At 46.8% G+C, this 20,392-nt stretch overlaps 1 protein-coding gene across 1 annotated transcript in view; it reads left to right on the top strand.

Annotated features, from left to right (window-relative positions):
* The first annotated feature begins 548 nt into the window (after window positions 1–548).
* Window positions 549–20,392, top strand: part of C8B (complement C8 beta chain) — a 37,276-nt gene continuing 17,432 nt past the window's right edge. The window contains exons 1-6 of the mRNA XM_043575091.1: window positions 549–720; window positions 7,060–7,216; window positions 10,483–10,624; window positions 12,189–12,330; window positions 14,618–14,750; window positions 17,101–17,298. Of these exons, the coding sequence (XP_043431026.1) occupies window positions 629–720; window positions 7,060–7,216; window positions 10,483–10,624; window positions 12,189–12,330; window positions 14,618–14,750; window positions 17,101–17,298 (864 nt within the window). The 5' untranslated portion in view covers window positions 549–628. The remainder of the gene's footprint in view (window positions 721–7,059; window positions 7,217–10,482; window positions 10,625–12,188; window positions 12,331–14,617; window positions 14,751–17,100; window positions 17,299–20,392) is intronic.

The following is a 20,392-nucleotide window of genomic DNA, read 5'->3' as shown; positions in this document are numbered from 1 at the left end:
GAAAGAGGCTCCCAGAGGTTAATGATTTGCCACGGGTCACACAACTAGTGAAACATACCAAGAGAATTCTAACTCGGGTAGACAGGTTCTAGAGCTCAGCAGCTCCTCATTGACTTGCTCAAAGTCACACGGCTAGAAAGAGGCAAAACGCAAAGCTTGGTTTGACTTCCCACCCTGCCTTCCACTTCGTAGTAATAGCTCCCACGTGCGAGTGTTTCCCATGGGCCTGTCCTCGTTGCCTTACTTAGGTTACTTTCTGTAAACCTCACCACCTTGCAAGTGAGGAAACCGAGGCCTAGAGGTAAAGTGACTTGCCAAAGGTGACAAAGCAGAGAAAGGATTTGAACCCAGGCAGTCTGGACCTAGAGCCCGCAGGCCCCACTGACAGCCTGTCCTCTCAGCTGCTTCCCCGGATAGTCTGTGTCGTGTGCTGCACAGTTTTCCACCGTTCTCATTGGTGTCTGGGGTCATAGGCACGGTTCTGTCCGTGCAAAGTCTAAGGGGTTTCCAGGCACCACTGGCTTTCTGTTTACTTTGCTGAACTGTTTGCTCTGTGGGGACAGAAGCTCCCTGTGCAGACTTTTCATGGACCTCGGAGCCTCAGCTGAAGCTCCATCACGTAGAGACAATGAAGATATCGGTGCTGTGGGCTCGGAGGACACCATCAGAACTGATTCTTCTCTCTGCTGCCCTGGGCTGCCTCGGTTTGCCCGGCTCCAGGTAAGTGATGGTGACAAGTGATTCGCCAGTCAATAATGTGACAGGGAGTACGAAGCCACAAAATGCTGACCGCCTCTTTGTCGTGCGTCTATTGAATAAGGAGCATCTCCTCGAGCAATTTGCATGCATTTGGTAAAATAATATCAACAACTGTCTTCAGATTATTATGGAACCAAGCGTCTGACTTCAACACAAGTTCCCCTGAGAAACTGACATGTTTAAATGTATTTTGTCACGCTGAGAATAGGATACTTGTTCTGTGTTCTGAACAAAGCTTCTTTGCGCAGAAGAAGGCCTGTCATGTGTGGAAAAAAGAGCCAATTCACATCAGTGACTTTAATGTCTGAGTGGGACCCACTCTACCTGCTCATCAGCCCAAATTCTGTGGGTTCTCAGGTTCTCTCTCTCTCTCTCTCTCTCTGTGTCTCTCTCTCCCTCTCTCTCTCTCTCTCTCTCTCTCACACACACACACACACACATACACACACACACACACACACACACACTCCTGTATGTTCCCAGCAGTTAAGTTCTAACTGATTTATTTCATTATTTTTGGTATTGTCAATAGGATACAAGACAGGCTAAAGAAAATATCTTAGTGAAAGCTCAAACGTGGGCTCCGGTGAAAGATGTGCCAGTGACTTGGCAATTAGGAGGTCCTCCTGGTACATGAGAAGCCCTTCCATGACGCTGAAATGCTCAGGTATCCCAGGCCTCCTTGTGAGCAGACCTTCCCTGTGGGAAGAAGGGCTGTTCGTGCCACTCCTTTTGTTGATTCCATAAATGCTGTCTGAGCACAACCTCCCACTTAATGTGAGGAGCACCAGTGCCCATTGGACACACCCCCCGGTCTCACCTCTTCTCAGCACTCAGCTGCCACTGGGCACCACCCCTAAGACCACTACCCATTCACTACCCATTGGACACTCAACAAATAATAGCTATTATGGATTGTCAAGAATCTCAACTTGGCCCCACGAAGAACCAAGCTGCCAAGGCCTGCCTTATATGTGTGTACTATGTATACACAGAGAAGGGTTAAAGACCCAGGGATATGTGTCTGGAATGGAGGTTGAAGGGGCTCATGGCAACCCGACCCCCTGCAAATAGGAGTGACCCCTTTGCAAGACCCCTTGTCAGGCTCTAAGGATACAGAGATGAGTAAGACACAGAGAGCTTGTGTTCTCATGGAAAAAGCCACCATGTGGGCACACACTCTAGGTACAGTTGCAAGAGATGATACAGGGACAGGTGAGAAGCAAGAGAGGGAGTGACCAGCTCTACTGGGCATTCAGTAAGTCTGGAACGTCTTCTAGAAAAGGACGGTATTTGAGCTGAATCTTTATATAAGAATAGATGTTCGCCAAATGGCCCAGGGGGTGGAGGGTGTTCAAGGCAAAGGAAGCATCATAGACGAAGGCATGGAAAATACAAGAAGCCTGGCTTGTTCCTGAAGCTTCAAGTCTATTTCAGGAGGCCTCGAGCACGGGCCAAGGCGAGGCACTAGCAAAGACAAGATCAAGTGGGAGTCAGCAGGATCAGAGTGGGTGGAGTGGAGGAGCCCTAGGGTGGGAGCTAAGGACCTTGAACCTTACCCTCTAGCAATGGGGAGCCATTGCAGGGTTCTAAGCCAAGGAGCTGCACGATCATATTTATATATTCGGAAGTTCACTCTGACATGGAAAGTGGAGGTAGGCGTAGTAGATAAGTAGAGTGTCTTGTTTAATCCTCCAGCCATGCCATGAGATGGATATTCTCTCTTATTCACACTATGTAGAAAAGCAAAAGGGTCCTCAGAGAGGAGAAGAGATTCACTCACGTTGTCAGTCTCAAACCCCCACCAGGTTTGGTGTTCTGGCCTCTACCCGTGAGTTCCACTGGGTGGTCCCGAACACAGCAGGTATTTGAGTTCCATACTTGAAGTGGATGAACAGCCTTCAGTTCTGGCACAGGAGAAACTGAGACCTCCCTCATGTTAGCTCCCAAGAAAGGTTTTTGTTTAGTTCTTATAATCATGTCAGATGAAATAATCACATCGTCCTAAGACCTATTGTTTATTTATCGCTGCTCTGTGCCAGCCACTTGGATGCATTAGCTCTAAGCCCTCACAGCTATTGGAGGTAAGTTTTATTGCTTACAGTGTTGCAGAGAGGGAAACTAAGATTGGTAGATAAGGTAAACGTCACAAAGCTACTGACTTAATATGTAACAGAATATGGATTCAAATCCAATTGGTTTTGTTTTGTTTTGTTTCTGGTTCCAGAGCTCCTTTGTATCCCTGTACTATCCTGCCTCTCAAATGCATTATCCCTTCTCCAGCTGCATTGTGTATCTGACGTGCTGGGCCCCCATGTCATTTCTCTATCTCTGGGCCACACATTTGTTGCCTTGAGATGTTGCTTTAAATTTCATGTCTACAACAGCAAATGACAGAGAGAGGAGAAATTGAAACTCTGCCACCCAGAAGCTGCCTCTTCCAGCAAAGAGGAAGGATGCTATTTGCAAAGGGAATGTAGCTGCCTAACAAATTGTGTGTGACAGAGAGTTGTTGTGTCAGGGCATTTCTACAGAAAGCCAAAATATATTGACACACCCCATCTCTGTAAGTTGATGGCTTGCAATTTACTGCTGACCTAATCCTGCCTTCCTCGACGGATCCATCTTTATTTTGATCAGAAACTCCTGTTAGAAAGAGAGTAGGAGACAGGGACCCAGTGAAATATATCCTGATGTTGGCAATTGCATTCTGTACACCTCAAGGAAAGGCACATCCTTGCCATTCCTTATGTAGAGGGATATGTTACAAGGACTTGTAGAAGGGTATTTATTGTAGCATTATTTGCAATTGCAAAACATTGGGAAAATATAAATGTCTTTCAAAAAGAAAAAGAATACATCGAATGCAACTTATGTCCTCTGATGGGACATCGGAGGTAAAGAAATGAACTAGATCTCTCTATGAATCAACATGGAGAGGGCTCAGAAGTAGAGCGTTGATTGACAAAAGCAAGTTGCACAATAATATGCATAGTGTGAGTAAAGCACACAAAAACAATGTTATATGTTGTGCGTATATAATATGTAAAAATATTTAAAGGGCTCAAGGGATACATGTAAATCCCCGACAACAGTTCCCTCTGAGAAGGAGGAGAGGGAAATGTATCTGGGGCTGGTATCCAATGCAGATGTGTAATGTATAGGGTTATTTTCTATTAAAAAAAAATTGAAGGAAATATACCAAAATGTTAATAATTGCCAATCATGGGTTATGACTACATGAGTGTTTATTATTTTACTTTCTGTACTTCTCCGGGCATGTTTAAAAACATAGAGAGGATTTTGAATGACAGAGTCATTTCAGTTGGTCAAAAGGTCCATCTGGTCTGTTTCCGTAAAAATCCGTGGGCATGAAATGAATGTGCTGTATCCCTACACAGAGGCCAGGATTTAAAGATGCAATTTAATGCCAGCCTTTCTTTCCAATTTGCATTTTGTAGTACTAATAAACCACACACATCCTAACTGATGTAATTTACAAACATACTATTTATTCAGCTGATTACTTCATTATACTGCCACCTCCATAATGAAAATGGGGTGCAAAAATGAGAGACCTGGTGGCTATAACTACTTTTTACCAAGTTCCTTCTGTAAACGATCATCTCGCCTATTAACAGGCTTTCAAATCTCAGAGAAGAAAATAATTGTGACTCTTAATACAGTGCGTGTACATTACCCATCCACTCAGTCTCAACTGTGCCCGGAATTGCCTTGATAGTTGCTAAAAACACAATGTAACCGTTTCTTAGTTGAAACAGGAAGAGGGTACCCTGCCGAGCTGTCAAATACATACTTAGGAGAAGCCGAATCACAGACAATATTGTTTTGTCAAACCCCAGCAAATTAGTAGATATAAGAACACATTCTGAGCCCCGCTCCTGGGGTGCAGCATCCTGCCTCAAGTAACCATTTTAAAAGTATCCACCTGTGGTTTCCAGGAGAGTCTTTGACCTTTCCTTAAAGACCCAACTTTACTAGGCAATTGATTTTTGCTGGTCTCTGGGGCGGTTTTGGAGATGGATTTCACTGTAGTTAATATTATCCTCTTTTTAGGACTTTTGCCAAGTGAGAATGTATTGTTAATGCCCTTGTCTGGAGTGATGTACTATGTATTTGAGACAGTGGAAACTGTGTGATGCTCTCCCTAATGACTCAATCTTGGACACAGAGATGAAAGAGACCTTGCATAGAGACAGAGGGCACTGGTAGAGTGGATGCTGTTCCTGGCACCCTTCCAGGCAGCATGGGGGAAATGGATAAAGAGGCATTAGAGTCCAACAGACCTCAGCTCAGACCCCAGGACCACTGCATACCAGCTACGTGACTTCCCGTCATTTCCCTCATCTGCCCAAGTGGCAATGTCCTCTCGCATTGTCGTGAGGATTCAAGGAGATGGCCCAGGTAAAACACCTCACACAGAGCTTGACATGTCCTGGGTGCTCAGAAAATCTTTGTTTTTCTTTCTCATCTCTTTTGCCTTGAAAAGGAACACAGGTTGCAAGATTATGTTCTCGCTGGTGGAGGAAGGGTAAAATCTAAATGCACCCGTCATGGTTTTTTGTTCGTTTGTTTGTTTTGTTTTGTTTTGTTTATTTTTTTTAATTTATATATTATTTATTTTTTTAATATATGAAATTTATTGTCAAATTGGTTTCCATACAACACCCAGGGCTCCTCCCAAAAGATGCCCTCTTCAATACCCATCACCTACTCTCCCCTCCCTCCCACCCCCCTCACCCGTCATGTTACACACGGAGTTAACTGGAGGCCTAGACAGATTCAATACCACGTTTGTTTATCCACTCTTTTACTGAATATCCCACCGAATGCCAGGAACTCCACAAAAAGCGTCACCTTACTTTCTAGACATAGTTCATGTTGTTTGACAGCTCTATAGATGCGACACTGTCTGCTCCTTCCACCCACCCACCCACCCTGCCCTCACCTACATCCCCTTATAGGCTCTGTCTGCTCTGGACTGGCAGGGCACCATTGTCTCTTGGACTGCTGGTGGTGTTGCTGTCCCTCAAGGACTTCTCTCTGGCCTGCTTCTCCTCTCAATAACAGTCTTATGCTCTCCCATAGCTTCTCAGGATCAGCTCTGTATCTCTAGCGAAAATCTCTCTTCGGAATACCAAACCCACTTAGGAACTAGTTGCTGAATACTCTACATAGGTGTTCCGTGAGCGCCTGGGACTCAGCATGCCCGCCCACATCCTCTCCAACAAGATCTTTTGCTCCTGTGTCCGCCACTCACACACACACGCAAACTAGAACTAAGCATCAACCTGAACCCCTTCCTGTCTAACCTCTTCCTCTCATTTTCTATCTGTTCCACTGGAGCAACATCTCGTATACCTGCCCCCCCACTCCCCGCCATGTGCTCTCCCCTAGACATTGCCATGGTTCAAGTTCACATCACTCATTGATGCTACTGCATGAGCCTCCTGCCTGCTTGTCCCACCTCCAGGCTCTCCTCACCCTGGCCCAGCCTCCACACTACAGTGACGTCCTAAGGCAAACTCTGGCCCTGGAGCCTGCGTGCTTACAAACCTTGCCTACTGGATGAGTCCCAAAGAGCTAAGATATGAGACATGTTTCTCTTCTCCTGTTCTAAGATAGACGTGAGCTCCAGAAGGCAGAACCTATGTTTTATATTTCCCTGTATCTCCTGTAGCACAGTACCCTGAATGTTGTTCGTTCTCAGCAAATGTTTCATGCACTCTTAACAAGGGAGAGTGCCTTAAAGACCATCTAGTCCAAACCTCTCCTTTCCCTGGCATAACACAGAGGCCCCCAGTGAGGAAGGAATTGCTTCAAGTCATACATCTAGCTGTGGTTGTATTCCCTGCTGATCTGTAGCAGTTTAGCGTTTATCAAGTACTCTCACGTGTACTTTCTCAGTGAATCCCAGGAATAGCCTTGGGAGGGAGGCATGATTCTCCCATTACATGGATGAGAAAAGTGGAACTCACACAGGTCGAAAAGGCAAGTCAGATCCCCCAGGTGCCAATGGACTGTCTTCTGCTCTTGAGTTCGGTACTCTTTTGACGATAGCTGGCCAAAATGGAAGGCACTTATGGGTGTTCGATAACTGTTTGCTGGATGAATTAACCTATACTTGAATGATAAACTAATAGCCTCACGCAAATGAGCAAATATATATATATATATATATATATATATATATATATATTGAACGGATGGGTAGGTGGTTGTATGCATACTTAATTCTTTTTTGACACTTGATTCTGTTCTCTCATGATGGCCATTTAGAGGTGAAAGGCCACAGTCTCTTGAGTCAAATGCAGTCAATGAGAGCCTCGCCAAGAGCAGACACACACGGAATGTGGATGTCTCACTGATGCCTATTGATTGTGAACTTTCCAGCTGGTCCTCCTGGACCACGTGTGATCCCTGTCAGAAGAAAAGGGTAAGTACTCTGGCCTTGGGGGAGCTCTAAGCTTCCAGAAGCCCTAACTCTCAGCAAGAGTGGTGAAGGCACTGCTGACAGTGCCTGGCACATAGTAGGATCTCATTGAACGTTGGCTCACTTGATGAAGTCTGTTCCTCAGTGTTTCCAAGTAGTAGATCCTTTCTTCAACCTTCCGGCTACTTGCCTAGCATACTTATCCTTGCCCCGGTTAATAGCTTCCTAATCAGACTTCCTGCCTCCAAACTTGTTCTTTCAGTCCATCTTCGTGGTACAACCAGGGGAGCTATTGAAAATGCAAGCGTGGCCTGTCTTTTCCCAGCTTGAAACCCGTTCAAAGTCTACACATGGCTCTTGAGATCAGATCCAGACTCACGGTCTTCAAGGCCCCCATGACGTTGACCTGGCCGACATCTCCATAAAGCATCCCCCACTCCGGCCCACAGAACACTTGTCTCTCTCTGACCATTTCACACTCTCTCTCTGCCTTTATTCATGCTGCTTTCGGAGGCTGGAGTGACCTTTCCCACTTGCATTGCTGGCGAACACCTACTCATTATTTGAAACTCTGCCTACAGGCTACCTCTTTGGAGCCCTTCGTTGACTTCTCAGCCCTATGTGCTATTAGATAGCCAACCTTCCAACACCTGTAATAGCTCCCTGTTCTTCCTGTCATTTACTTTTCCTTAATTACTTGCCTTTCCATTAAGTGGGAAGCTGTTGAAGGTTTATTCAATTCTATACCTACAATGTAGGCCAATTTCTGGAACATAACAAGAGCGCCATAAATAGGTATTGTTTGATCGTGTGATATTTTCTGGCACCTCCAGAAAGAAGGGAAGGCAGCAGTGGCACTTTCCGTTAGGCAAATAGGTAAACAGAGACTCAGAGCGGGCAGTTTGTCAGGTTCACCTAGCAGCAGATAAAGGCCTTGAATTTGGGCCGCTGGCTTCTTGTCTAGTGTTGTCCCACAAACAAACAAACAAACAAACGAACAAATAAACAAACAAAAACCACCATAGTCCCTGCCATATTTGTGCTTCAGGTTCCCCTGTCATACGAGGGCTGACGCGGGATCCCAGCTCTGAGAACAGCAGGTATGTGAGAGAAAAGAGAAAAGAAGAGGGTTGCCATTTCCCCAGCTCCTCAGGATATCAAAGCAGCCACGGGCTAAGACCCTAACGAGGCTGTAAAAGTGGACCCAGGACATTTACACAGTTAACTGGATCTTTGTGGAGAGCCAAGCAGGATCATTCAGTTCCCAAAGTGAGCTTTATTGCTGAAATTATCAGCATTGATCCAATTATCTGTACAATTGTTTCATCTGCAGCATAAACCAGGAAGACTCAGCATGAGCCAGCCAGCCAGCCAGCACTCTTCACTCAGAGTTTGTTACGCACTGGCCCTCAGTGGACATCATCACTCTCTGCAGGGTCACTGGCTGCAGGGTTATCAAAACCCTTCAACCGGAATTTTGAGATGCCTCTCTCCCATCATTTCCACACCCCTCAATCCCATTTTGTCTTTGGTGCCTGGGGCTGGTCTTCTAACAATCTTCTTTGCAGACCTCATCCCTGTCCTGCCAGTCTCTGCCTTCCAGGACAAAAGACCCTCTGGGGTCCCGCAAAGGAGCATGGGTGAATGGTTGTCTGTATTTTTTTTTTTTTTTTTTGGCAGGGAGAGGTGGGGAGGGGTGTCCAGATGCCATACAAATAATAACTATGGTTGGTTAACATGTCATTCTGCAAAGGGGCTGCTACCCTGGCTTGTATGATTTTGTCGCACCAAACTCTTGCCTACAACTAGTATTTGGAAGCCACCCAGACAGGATCACTTTTCCCCCTATAATTGTTTCTCATTGACTCATAATAAAATACTAAATCTAACCTGAGACCTGGGGGGCCCTCTCTTACTTGCCCCTGGCTATGTCTCCCTCCAGCTCTGGCCACCGCCCTCCTGTATTCTTCTCTCTGGCCAAGATGAACATCTTTTTGTTTTCTGGAACAAGGCACGCTCTCGCTAGTCTCTCGGGTTTGGTAGAGCGACTTTCTCCCCACAGATTACTCTTCCCTGCCTTCCTCACGCTGCCTCTTCCTGTTTGCCTGACATCTCGTTTCACCTTTGGAACCTCAGCTCGCTTGTCACTTACTGGCTCCCAAGTTTGTATCGGGGAGGCCTCTATCAATTCACAGAGCACTGTGTCCTTCCTCAATATGGTGGCCATCACACTGCGTTGTTCCTGCCTGGCGCTCACCATCACCACCCCCACCATCTGCAGCGACCTCCTTGAGGGCAGGCCAGAGGGCACGATTATGATTAGAAACACACAAGCAAGCCCTTATGGAGTGAATAAGTCATGGGGATGGAGGTACAGCCTGGGGAATATAGTCAATGGTATTGTCATCTTGTAGTATGGTGCACTTGCGGTGAGCACAGCATAATGTACAGAGCTGTGGAATCACCGTGTTGTGCACCCTAAACTAACGTAACACTGTGTCACCTGTACTTCGATTAAAAAATAACCAAGCAAGCATCAGTACCGACCTTGTTCAACATCGGGTGGCTCAGTGTTTTGGAAATCCAATATTTCTGGAATAAACGAATAGGAAGTTAGAGATAGAGGAATATTGCCTGGTAAAGATTAAAAATAAAGAAAAATACCACTATATGTCACCCAATGGGAATTTAAAAGTGATAACAATAAAGAAAAATAAGCACAAGAAATTGTGTGCCTACTAGGTACCGGACAACATGAGATTTCATATTTAGATCCTCTATGTAGTTGAAACTCCATAACCGTACAGTTAGGTTAATTCATTACCCCTATTTCATAGGTTACCAAATTGAGATCACAGAGGTTAAGTAACTTGCCAACATCACATAACAAGAAAGTATCAGAGTCAGATGTGTCTCCAATGTGCTTGCTTTTTGATTTATAAGATAGTGAGTAAATGAGAATAATTGAATCAACCCATTGGAGTAATCAAGCTGAGAGATTGTGGTGTTGTGATACTGAACTGGCCACATCAGTCTACTTAATACCTTTTGACTCTGAAGCCCCAGCTTTTCCCACATTCAGCAAATCTTTATTGATCACTGCAGCTGCAGAGATCAAAGGCCAGGTCTCTGCCCTCAGAGAGCTCAGAGTCTAGTTGAAACAGTCGAGCAAACAGGCACTTGCAACACGGACCCTTCAGTGAATATCCCTCAGTTCCCGAGGTCCCTGAGGCTCCGCCCTTGGTTCACCTTCCTCCTCTCTGCCACAGTACAGACATGCCTACTTGCTCCGGCCCTCTCAGTTCAATGGGGAACCATGTAACTTCTCTGACAAGGAAGTTGAAGACTGTGTTACCAGCAGACCATGCAGAAGTCAAGTGCAATGTGAAGGCTTTGTGTGTGCACAGACAGGTATAAAGGGATGCAGGAGTGGGAGGGGATATCTAGCAAATGGGGTGATGGGGGCACTGGCCATTGCCTGCTGCTCAAGGTCAGGGTCATGGGTCAGGCCGGGAGCCCTCCTTGTCCTCTCTTCCCATGTATTATTTCACAAAAACAGCCCTATAAAATAGGCATCAATATTATCCCCATTTTACAAATTAACAAATTAAGACTTGGGGGCGTTACTTGCCCAAGATCAGAGGGATCAGAACTTGGGATCAGAAACCTCGAGCCAAGTCTTATTTTGACTTTGTGACCTAGGAGAAGTCACTTAGCCTTTCTGCATGTCGGTTCTCTTAACAGAAAATCGGAAGTGACGTTAATACCTTAGAAGCATCAGGTGACACAGTGGGAATGAAAGCTCTTTGCAGACTCTGAGCCCTGCTGGCTCTCTCAGAGGCCTGGGGCTGAGGACAACATGGAAAGCCTACAGCCGTTCCATCGGGTGTTTAGACCACTTACCTCTGAAAAATGTTTGCAGAAGTAGCTCTTGACGTTTGCATTTCTGCATAACCAAGTATAGCGGAACCCCTAATGCATGAGAGTCAGTAAAAAGTTTTGATTGAAGGAACGAAGGGAGGAGCGTACAATACTCATCTACTGGAGAACTAAGTAAACACTTGTCTTTTCAACTCACATCTAGTTCATTCAAGCAAGCACATGTCTCTCTATTTCACCACTTCCCCAGCAAACGTAAGAGTATTTTGACCCAAGATGATCTAGATGGGAATTGCAACCTCTCTACGTTCCCTGTGCCCATATGGACCGGGTGTGCTTCCGGATTTTTCAAGAAAAGGTTAGAGATTTTCAGAGCGATTTCCAGGGCTTATTGCAAATGCAAGAATTCTGTCTAATAAATCTGAAAGACTTTTATAGTGTGTCCATGGACTCATTATGGCCAGTGTTCCATGATTCCGACCAGAGCCATAATGGTCATTCATTCAGGCAGGCTTTAGTTTAAGTGCCTTGTAAGAAACATTTGAAGACCAAATTGAATTCTTCTGCTTTTGATATTGGTTAAAAATGATCAGACATCTCTAAGGAAACAGGGTCACCTGTCTTATAGGCTTAACCCCTAAGAATATACAAACAAGAAAGGACGTCAAGTCAGAGGGGAAAGCATTCAAAGGAAGCAAAAGTGCCAACAGCCCTGGAAGGGAAGGGGAGATGACTTCCCTGTTTTAGAGACAAGAAGATCGAGGCAGGTTAGGTAGCCCGTGGAAGGTCACACAGCTAGTGCTACTCACAGGACCCACCAAACCCACCTCTCCTCACCAGCCTCGGAGAGAGAAGTCTAGATTTGCCTCCGGTCTGGCCACTTCGACCCCGGCCATGTAGACACTTTCCTTTTCCCCGCCCTTAATAACCTCCCCTCAAAGTGGGTTCAGAAATACAACACTGGCCTCTTTGGGGGAATAAAGTGTTTACGCCAGATAAAGGCCCAGCCAAATATCTGGCACGTAGTAGGTGCTCATCCCCGTTGTTTCCCTCTCGGCAGCCACATGACTAACGGTAACACCCTTTCTCCTTCCAGGGAGGTGTGTAAACCGCAGGCTTCTCTGCAACGGGGACAACGACTGTGGAGACCAGTCAGATGAAGCCAACTGTAGGAGGATTTATAAAAAATGTCAGCATGAAATGGACCAGTACTGGGCAATTGGCCGTCTGGCCAGTGGGTGAGTTACTGTCCTTCTGTTGTGTAGATGGGACAGCACAGAATTCAGTGAAATTCTGGAGGGGAAGGGAGCTGATATTCACAGAGTGGCTCCTTTCTCCTTTTCCGAAAAAAAAAGACGTAGTGTAAGTGGATGCTTGTAGCTACTCTCTGAACACAGCTCCGGGGAGCTCCAGGGACATGGCCTGTGGCTAGACACGGGCCGTGCGGAGGGCTCAGGAACACTAGAGACGGAGCTGTGCTCGGAGACCACACGGGCCTCACACCAGGGCTGGGGGTGCGTGTTTACTCAGCACCTGCCGTGTGACTGTGCTCCGTGCTTTCTCGGCATTACCTCTGAATCCTACTGACAACTTGTGGGGAAGGTTTAGCTGCTTCTCTAGCTCTAGGCCCCAGCATAGGGCCTGGCCCAGAGGGTAGGCTCCTAAGTAGTTAGTGAAAAAGTGGGTTTCCGAGGGCGCCTGGGTGGCTCGGTCGGTTATGTGTCCGACTTCAGCCCAGGTCATGATCTCACGGTCCGTGAGTTCGAGCCCCGCGTCGGGGGGGCTCTGTGCTGACAGCTCAGAGCCTGGAGCCTGTTTCGGATTCTGTGTCTCCCCCTCTCTCTGCCCCTCCCCTGTTCATGCTCTGTCTCTCTCTGTCTCAAAAATAAATAAACGTTAAAACATAAATTTAAAAAAACACACACACAAAAAATCAAATCTCGCTCCCCAAAGGTTGTCATTAAGGAAAGAGACTTCTCACGCGAGGAAGACTTGCTCTCAGCATCACTTTATAAGCTGGTTATTATAGTCCCCGCCTCCTCAATAAGGAAACTGAGGTCTGCAAAAGTTAAGAGAGTTCCTAGGGGTCACAGGGCTAAGAGGGTGACCGAGTAGGCATTGCATGCCAGCGGTAGGGCCAGACTGGACCCTGTAGGAGGGGACAGAATGACAGCTCGCTGGTCGTGGGACCTCCGGTGAGGCACGTATCTATGTGGGGCTTCAGTTTTGTCATCTGTAGCAGGCAGTGAATAATAGCTTTCTCTCGAGTTCTGTGAGGATCAAATAAGCTAATATGATTATTGAGGACAAGCCAGTAGGCGGCGGCTTGTGTGGGGGAAGGACGCAGGCTGGCAGTGAGACCTTGGGCAGGTCAGTTACCCTCTGTGCCTTGCTTCCCTGCTCCGTAAAGTGGACATCATCACCATGATAGCTATCTCAAGGATTAATCTTTTTAAGGATTACATGAGCCAATACGTGTAAATCGATAAGAAGAGTCGCCTCCGCAAAGTGAGCACCACATTGCGTTGGTTAAAGAAAATAAACACTTAGGCGTTCTTATGATGCATGGACCTCTGTCACAGGAAAGAGAGCCTATGACAATTCTGTTAGGAACAGAACCGAGGCCAGTGACAGAGGCTGAGAGAACACAGAGCTCCTGTCAACAAGAAAAGAGCTTTCAGTAGTCGTCAGAGCGGGTCAGGAACGGAAGCCTGCCTTAGGAGGCAGTGAGAAATAAGGCTGCACACTGACTTTCATCCCTTCTAACTACACACAGTGATATCTACTGCCCAGGGATTGGGGGGCGGGGGGATGCTATAGAAGGTGATCCGTATGTGGAGTCACACCCTGCTCTGTTTCTAGACACAGTCTAGACATAGTCTGTCTCAGCAAACGACAATTATTTGGTGTCTCGTGATGGAGATCGTACGGAAATTAAGAATAAATTTTCCTTGTCCCCATTTTACAGATGCAGAGACCAAGGTACAGAGAGGTGAGCTGGCTTGCCTGAGATCGCATTACTAGTAAATGGCAGAGCAGGGATTTGACCCCAGGCATCTGACTCCAGAGTCTATTTTCTTATCTATTTTGCTAAACCATTCTCGTAAGGTAACTGTGAAAATAGAGAACAGTAGCTACTTGAGGGGCAAGCAAGGGGTCTTCGGAGGGCCTCTAGCTTAGCATGGCAAATGCTAGTGAAGGCTTCCCACAAAGAAGATAAGGAAAAAAGAGATACAACGGTGAGTGGCTGGAATGGCATTCTGGGCACAGGGAACAGCACTGACACAACAGAGAAGGAGCAGAGTGGATTGGAAGAGGAACAAGCATCTCCCAGTGGCTGGGACTAGGTATATGATTGTGGTCCGGAAGGGCCCCACAGGAAGCTGAAAAGCTGGTTTGGACCAGGTACTCAGGTTCTTGGACACTGTACCCAGGAGCTTCAGTTCCACTCCTTAGGGTCTGCCAGCTGGGCTTACGTAAACTGATCACCCTAACCTCTTCCCCCTGTCCATGCCTTCCCTGCAGGATCAATCTGTTCACAAACAGCTTCGAGGGCCCCGTCCTCGATCACAGGTATTACGCCGGTGGATGCTCCCCCCATTACATACTGAACACGAGATTTAGGAAGCCATACAATGTGGAAAGCTACACCCCACAGGTATGTGGCAGGCAGGAAGCCACTGCAGGGCAACGGGGGGAACGCACACTAAGGAGCCAGCTGGCACAGAGTCGAAGCCCAACCCTGTGAGCCGCTGAAGCAGCTTGGATGTATTGCTGTTTTCTCTTCAAACCTCAGTTCTTTTTTTTTTTTTTAATGTTTATTTATTTTTAAGAGAGAGAGACAGAGCATGAGCAGGCAGGGGAGGGGCAGAGAGAGAAGGAGACACAGAATCTGAAGCAGGCTCCAGGCTCTGAGCTGTCAGCACAGAGCCCGATGTGAGGCTCGAACCCATGAACCATGAGATCATGTGACCTGAGCCGGAGTCAGATGCTTACCCGGCTGAGCCACCCAGACACCCCACATTTTTTATTATTTTTAATCTAAATTTTAGTTAGTTAATATACACTGCAATATTGTAGAATTCATTGATTCATCACTTACATGTGACACCCAGTGCTCATCCCAACATACCCATCACCCATCTAGCCCATCCCCCCCACCCACCTCCCTGTGTCAACCCATAGTTTGTGCTCTGTCATTAATTATGCAGTTCCAAGGGCTAGGTTACGACCTTCTCCTCCTCCTCCTCCTCCTCCTCCTCCTCCTCCTCCTCCCCTTCTTCTCTCCACGCGTACGTATTGGCTAAAAAAGAAAAAATAAAAATAAATGAGCCATGGACAAACACAACCTCCCCCACGGTGCCCACTGGCACCCCTGGGGCCTCTACGTTCAAGGGAGGATCTCAGAGCAGCTGAGTTACCATCCCAGTTAAAATAGCCCCTGACCTGGCAGGACATACATCGTAAGTCTCTCTGCATAGCCAGTGCTTTTGGAGTGCTGTGTCAGGCCCTGTGTTGTATCCATACAGACTCAATCCTCAGAACAAGTCCAATGGGAGGGACAAACATCGTCTCCATTTGACACATGAAGAAACTGAGGTAGGGGGGCCTGGGTGGCTCAGTCCATTAAGCGTCGACCCTTGATCTCAGCTCAGGTCATGATTTCACAGTTCGTGGGTTCAAGCCCTGCATCGGGTGCTGTGCTGATGGCACAGAGCCTGCTTGGGATTCTGTTTTTCTCCCTCTTTCCCTGCACCTCCCCTGCTCGCTCGCTTTCTCTCTCTCTCTCTCTCTCTCTCTCAAAATAAATAAAAATGAACTTAAAAAAAAAAAAAGAGGGGCACCTGGGTGGCTCAGTTGGTTAAGCGTCCGACTTCGACTCAGGTCACGATCTCACGGTCCGTGAGTTCGAGCCCCGCGTCAGGCTCTGGGCTGATGGCTCGGAGCCTGGAGCCTGCTTCCGATTGTGTGTCTCCCTCTCTCTCTGCCCCTCCCCCATTCATGCTCTGTCTCTCTCTGTCTCAAAAATAAATAAACGTTAAAAATTAAAAAAAAATTGTTTTTAAATAAAAAAAAAAAGACATTGAGCATACAGAGGTTCAGCCTGTTGTCGAAGGTTGCTCAACTAGAAAATGGCAGGGACGCGTTCCACCTCAGGCAACCTTACCCCAGGCCACAGTCGGACTCACCTCAGCTCCCTTCCTCAGCAGCTTAGTGTTATGGGAACTGCAGGCAACCAGAAGCCAATATGTGGGGGCAGAGACCATTGGGACTGGTCCCTCCAAGGACATCGAGGCAGTACCTTGGGCCCAGAACAATGAGAACGGATTTTTGAGCAAACAGTTCTTCTAAGTTCTCCGGGAGGCTCTTCCCTGCCCCTGTCACTTTGTCCCCACTGTGCCGCCTTTGACCACACCTCATCAGCTGTCAGCTGCTCTCCCCTTACAGCCTTCTCACCAGCCTGTCTCTCTGACTCCAGATTCAGCCCTTCCAGTCCAACCACCGTGCTGTCCCAAAATGATCTTCTGGAGGCTCAGCTACATCCACGTTGGCTCATCTTGGATTGAGTCCAAATTTCGGACCAAGTAATACAGAAACCTCAGTGTTTTGATGACAGCACATTCCCTCACGACCCCTGTCCCTTCCCCTCACTGTTGCGTCTTCGTGGTCAGCTACCCTAGAATCCCTTTACTTCGTAGAGTACATCCTGTTCTTTTCCACCCGTGTGCCTTTGCCTAAGCCGAGTCCCCAGTCCAGAATGCCCTCCTGCATTTCTGCCAGTTGAAACCCAAATCACGCACTCACCTCTGAGTATCACCCACAGTCTGACTCTCCTACTGGATTAGGAGCCCTGGGGCTGGGCACACAGTTGGCTCTGAGGTTCCTGTATCCAGAGGCTCTAGTTGAGAGCCCAGCACATGTTAAGAGTTCAGTGGGTACCTGTTGACTTGTACGGAACTGAGATGAGTCAACGCAAGTAAGAAACCTTTTCTTTTTTCTTCCCTTAGACCCAAGGCAAATACGAATTTGTGCTGACAGAATATGAGTCGTACTCAGATTTTGAACGTAGCATCACGGAGAGAGGAAAAAGCATGTCTAGTTCCGGCTTTGGTTTAAAAATACCTGGAATATTTGAAGTTGGCATTAGCAGCGTGAGTGCTAACGGCAAACATTTTATTCGCAGAATCAAACGATTCTCTCACACCGTAAGTACCCTTTGCTGGCCTTCAGTTCCCATGCATCCATTTCGATTTTCATGCCCAGCTGTGTCTGTATTCCCCACTACTGCTAGGCCTAGCAACCAGCCTGTATTTCCGTGGTCCTGAAAATCTGTTCACCAGAAAACAGGGTGGTCTTCCTTGAACTGACTTCTTAGAAAGGCCGGGCAGTGTGGCATATCACTATTTTCTTCTTTTATGTTTACATTCTCTCATTTTCCAATGAGCTTTATCTTGTGGTTTTCCTTAAACTTGAGCAGGTAGCTTTCCCAGACCATATCCACTCTGGAGACGTTTCAGCCTCTAGGGATCTAACTTCTGTCCTAAACATTCAGCTGAAGTTCCCCCTCCAGGATGTCACCCAAGACCCTTCTTGTCGGATGGCTTGGGGCCTCTGCTGGAGTCGGCCACACCATCATGCACCTGTTCCTCCCACTTGCTTTCTGCTCCTCATCACTTTCCTTTCTGGGGTCTAATCTCCCCAGCTGTTCTTTATTTAATTCGTGGCCATCTTCTCTTCTTACCCTTCAGCTACCCCAGTTGACCTCTGTTCATTCTCCCTCCCCACCCTCCCCACCCCCCCCCCCACCCCGCCACCAGGGCAAGCCACACACCTTCATTATCACTTCTGACCTTTCTGTTACACTTTGTCCTGCACAGCACACTCTTATGGGCATCATTACCTGGATGCCTCACTGACACTCCAAGCAGGCTCTTCCTCCTACATTTTCTGTGCTAAATAGCATTTGTTTCCTTCTGGTTTTCCAACCTAAGCATTTCAGAATCCTGTTTCGCTCTCTTCTCATCTCCACATTTTTTGGCCACCAGATCCTTCAGTGTCACATTCCAATATTTCTTAATCGAACTCTCATTACATCTTAAGTAGCCCGGACCCTTGCACCTCCTGCGTGGCCCCCGCCTTAGGGGTCTCCTGTCTCCCAACTTGCCCCTGAGATTTATGTGCTGCCAGAAAGACGTTTCCATGATACTAGTCTAATCATGTCGCCTGTTCCCCCTGGCCCGTAAGATGAAGGTCAAAGCCCGCGAGTTGGTAGAAGAGGAGTAATTGGACTGGGAAGTATTGGGATATGATGTTGGAGAAACAGGTGACAGGCAGCCTTGAGGAACCTTGAGTTCCCGAGCAAGGAAGGTGCATTCTATTCTCTAGCCACTAAGTGTTTTCCACTTGGGTGAAATGTGTTAGAAAATTAATCTGAGGGGCGCCTGGGTGGCGCAGTCGGTTAAGCGTCCGACTTTGGCCAGGTCACGATCTCGCGGTCCGTGAGTTCGAGCCCCGCGTCGGGCTCTGGGCTGATGGCTCAGAGCCTGGAGCCTGTTTCCGATTCTGTGTCTCCCTCTCTCTCTGCCCCTCCCCCATTCATGCTCTGTCTCTCTCTGTCCCAAAAATAAATAAACGTTGAAAAAAAAAAATTAAAAAAAAAAAAAAAGAAAAGAAAATTAATCTGAGTGGAGCCTAGAGACCAGGTCGTCTCTAACGATTCATAGGAGGAGAAAGTGGTGAGGGGCTCAGAAAGGGCTCTGCTGCTGAAATACCAACCAGGAGAAAATGAGTAGTAAATGCTAATGGGTCTGTTACTGTCTTTGTTTTTCCTTCTAGGCTCTGAGCAACTTGGAGGCAGAGGCTGTTTCTTCCATCTTTAGACTTAGAATGGCACCTAGTAGGTGGTTAAGACTGAAATACAGTGATGGAGGGTGGTATTAATGAAAAGGATCATACTTTGTTGGGGAGAAAATGGAGAAAAGAGAAAATGCCATCTGTTTACTCCTTCCCTTTCTCCTGCTTAGCCCCTCCCTCCCTGCCTCCCTGACTCAAATATCCAGTGATAGCGTGCTTACAGTGTTCTGGGCACTATAGTAGGCTTGGGGTCCAGAGACAAATACAACCTGATTCTTGCCTTCGAGCTCACAGTCTAGGGGGAGAGGCAAACGTGTATGCAGTCAACTAATTCTTAATTTTTTTTATAACAGTTGTAATGCAGCCCGGTTTGTGCTATAAAGGAAATATAAGCAAAGTGCAGTGCAGTCCTGGAAAATGGTGTGTGTGTCTGGGAAATACAGGATGGTGTCACATAGGCAGCAACAGCTAAGAAGTATTGAAAATATTAGTAGACGCGTGTCTAGCCGAAAAGGGAGAGAAGAGCATTTAAGGCAAAAGGAACAGCAGGTGCAGAATTGTATTATGAAAAGAATAGATTTGGCAAACAGTGAGAAGTTGGATTAGGGCTGAAGTGTGGTGTGGGGGGCAGAAAGTGGTAAGGTATGGGGAGGAATGCTTCACTACCAGGGGACAGGGTGTGAGTTCTTATATTCACCGTAAGGGAATAGATTTTATTCAGGAGACAATAGAGAGCCAATGCACGGTTTTGTTTTAAGCCCGGAGGGGCATTATGATAGAGGCATCCCTCAGAGCTATCGCGGGTTTAGCTCAAGAACACTACGATAAAGTGAATTCACAATAAAGTGAGTCCTATGAATTTTTTGGTTTCCCTGTGCATACAAAAGTTATGTTTACGCTATAGTCTATTAAGCGTGCAGTAGCATTATGTCTAAAATGACAATGTACATACCTTAATTAAAAATACTTTGTTACTAAAAATGCTGACCATCATGTGAGATTTCGGCAGGGTATAATCACTGATCACCATAACAAATATAATAGCAATGCAAAAGTTGAAGTGTGCAAGAATTACCAGAATGGGGCGCAGGCACACAAAGTGAGCCAATGCTATTGGAAAACGGTGCCAGTCGACTTGCTCAACGTAGGGTTGCCACAAACCTTCAATTTCTAAAAATCACGGTGTCCATGAAGTGCCATAAAACAAGGCATGTCTGTAATACCATCAGGGTTTTAAGACGTCAGCTCTGATTGGAACATTGACGGCAGGCCAGAGAACGGAGGGAGATGAGCGGGAAGGTTTTATCCAAACCCGAGCAGGAAAAGAAACCTACAGTATTTAGACAAATCGTGAACAGAGCACTGCTTAGCTTGGAAGGGTAAGGAAGAAGGGAGAGTCATGAGTCTCTGGGGCAGACCTAGAATGAGGTGAGAGTAAGGATAGGA

Source organism: Prionailurus bengalensis, chromosome C1 (assembly GCF_016509475.1).
Source record: "Prionailurus bengalensis isolate Pbe53 chromosome C1, Fcat_Pben_1.1_paternal_pri, whole genome shotgun sequence".
In the NCBI taxonomy this organism is placed as follows: domain Eukaryota; kingdom Metazoa; phylum Chordata; class Mammalia; order Carnivora; family Felidae; genus Prionailurus; species Prionailurus bengalensis.
Note: the sequence above shows the minus strand (reverse complement) of the source record. Positions and strands in the feature narration are given on the sequence as shown.